The sequence below is a fragment of the Diaphorina citri genome, unplaced genomic scaffold (assembly GCF_000475195.1).
Source record: "Diaphorina citri unplaced genomic scaffold, Diaci psyllid genome assembly version 1.1 scaffold75065, whole genome shotgun sequence".
Classification (NCBI taxonomy): domain Eukaryota; kingdom Metazoa; phylum Arthropoda; class Insecta; order Hemiptera; family Psyllidae; genus Diaphorina; species Diaphorina citri.
The window spans coordinates 9,885-10,372 of NW_007452201.1; the positions used below are offsets into that span (position 1 = coordinate 9,885).

The 488-nt window shown below is 40.0% G+C and overlaps 1 protein-coding gene across 1 annotated transcript in view; it reads right to left on the reverse strand.

The window, feature by feature from the left end:
* LOC103524014 (histone-lysine N-methyltransferase eggless-like) overlaps window positions 1-340 on the reverse strand; it is a gene marked incomplete at both ends in the record, with an annotated part of 10,201 nt that extends 9,861 nt beyond the window's left edge. The window contains one exon of the mRNA XM_008489021.1: window positions 151-340. Within this exon, the coding sequence (XP_008487243.1) occupies window positions 151-340 (190 nt within the window). The remainder of the gene's footprint in view (window positions 1-150) is intronic.
* Between the last annotated feature and the right edge of the window lie 148 nt (window positions 341-488).

Genomic DNA, 488 nt, shown 5'->3' on the forward strand with positions numbered 1-488 from the left:
AGGGCGTGAGTTCAATCCCAGCCGAGGTATGGAATTTTATCCTCAATATAATTTGAGAATTTGACCACAATAATAATAGTAGCCTACTGCTGGAGTAAAGGGACCTTTCAGTCATATGCGAGCAGTATAAATAAGCACTATTATTCTTACCTTTGTCTTGGGAATTGTCTTCGTTGGAATTAGAATTGGGACTTTCCTCGTCGCTGTTCTCGTTCTCAGCCTCATCGTCTTCCACCATATCTTCTTCTGGTACATCACTCTCATATGCCTCCTTGTATCGCTCTACAGTCTCAATAAAGTCCAACTCGGCTAGGTATTCGTCCCCGTAATTTTTACCTTCCTGGAAAGAAACAATCAATAACAATTTATTGATGAGCTGCCCAAAGTCTGGGTTGCCAGATGACATACCATACTGCTCAAACAGAATTGTTACATTAACAATAGATGCTTAGATATTTTAACATCGGTCATGTAGAAAGAAGACGATC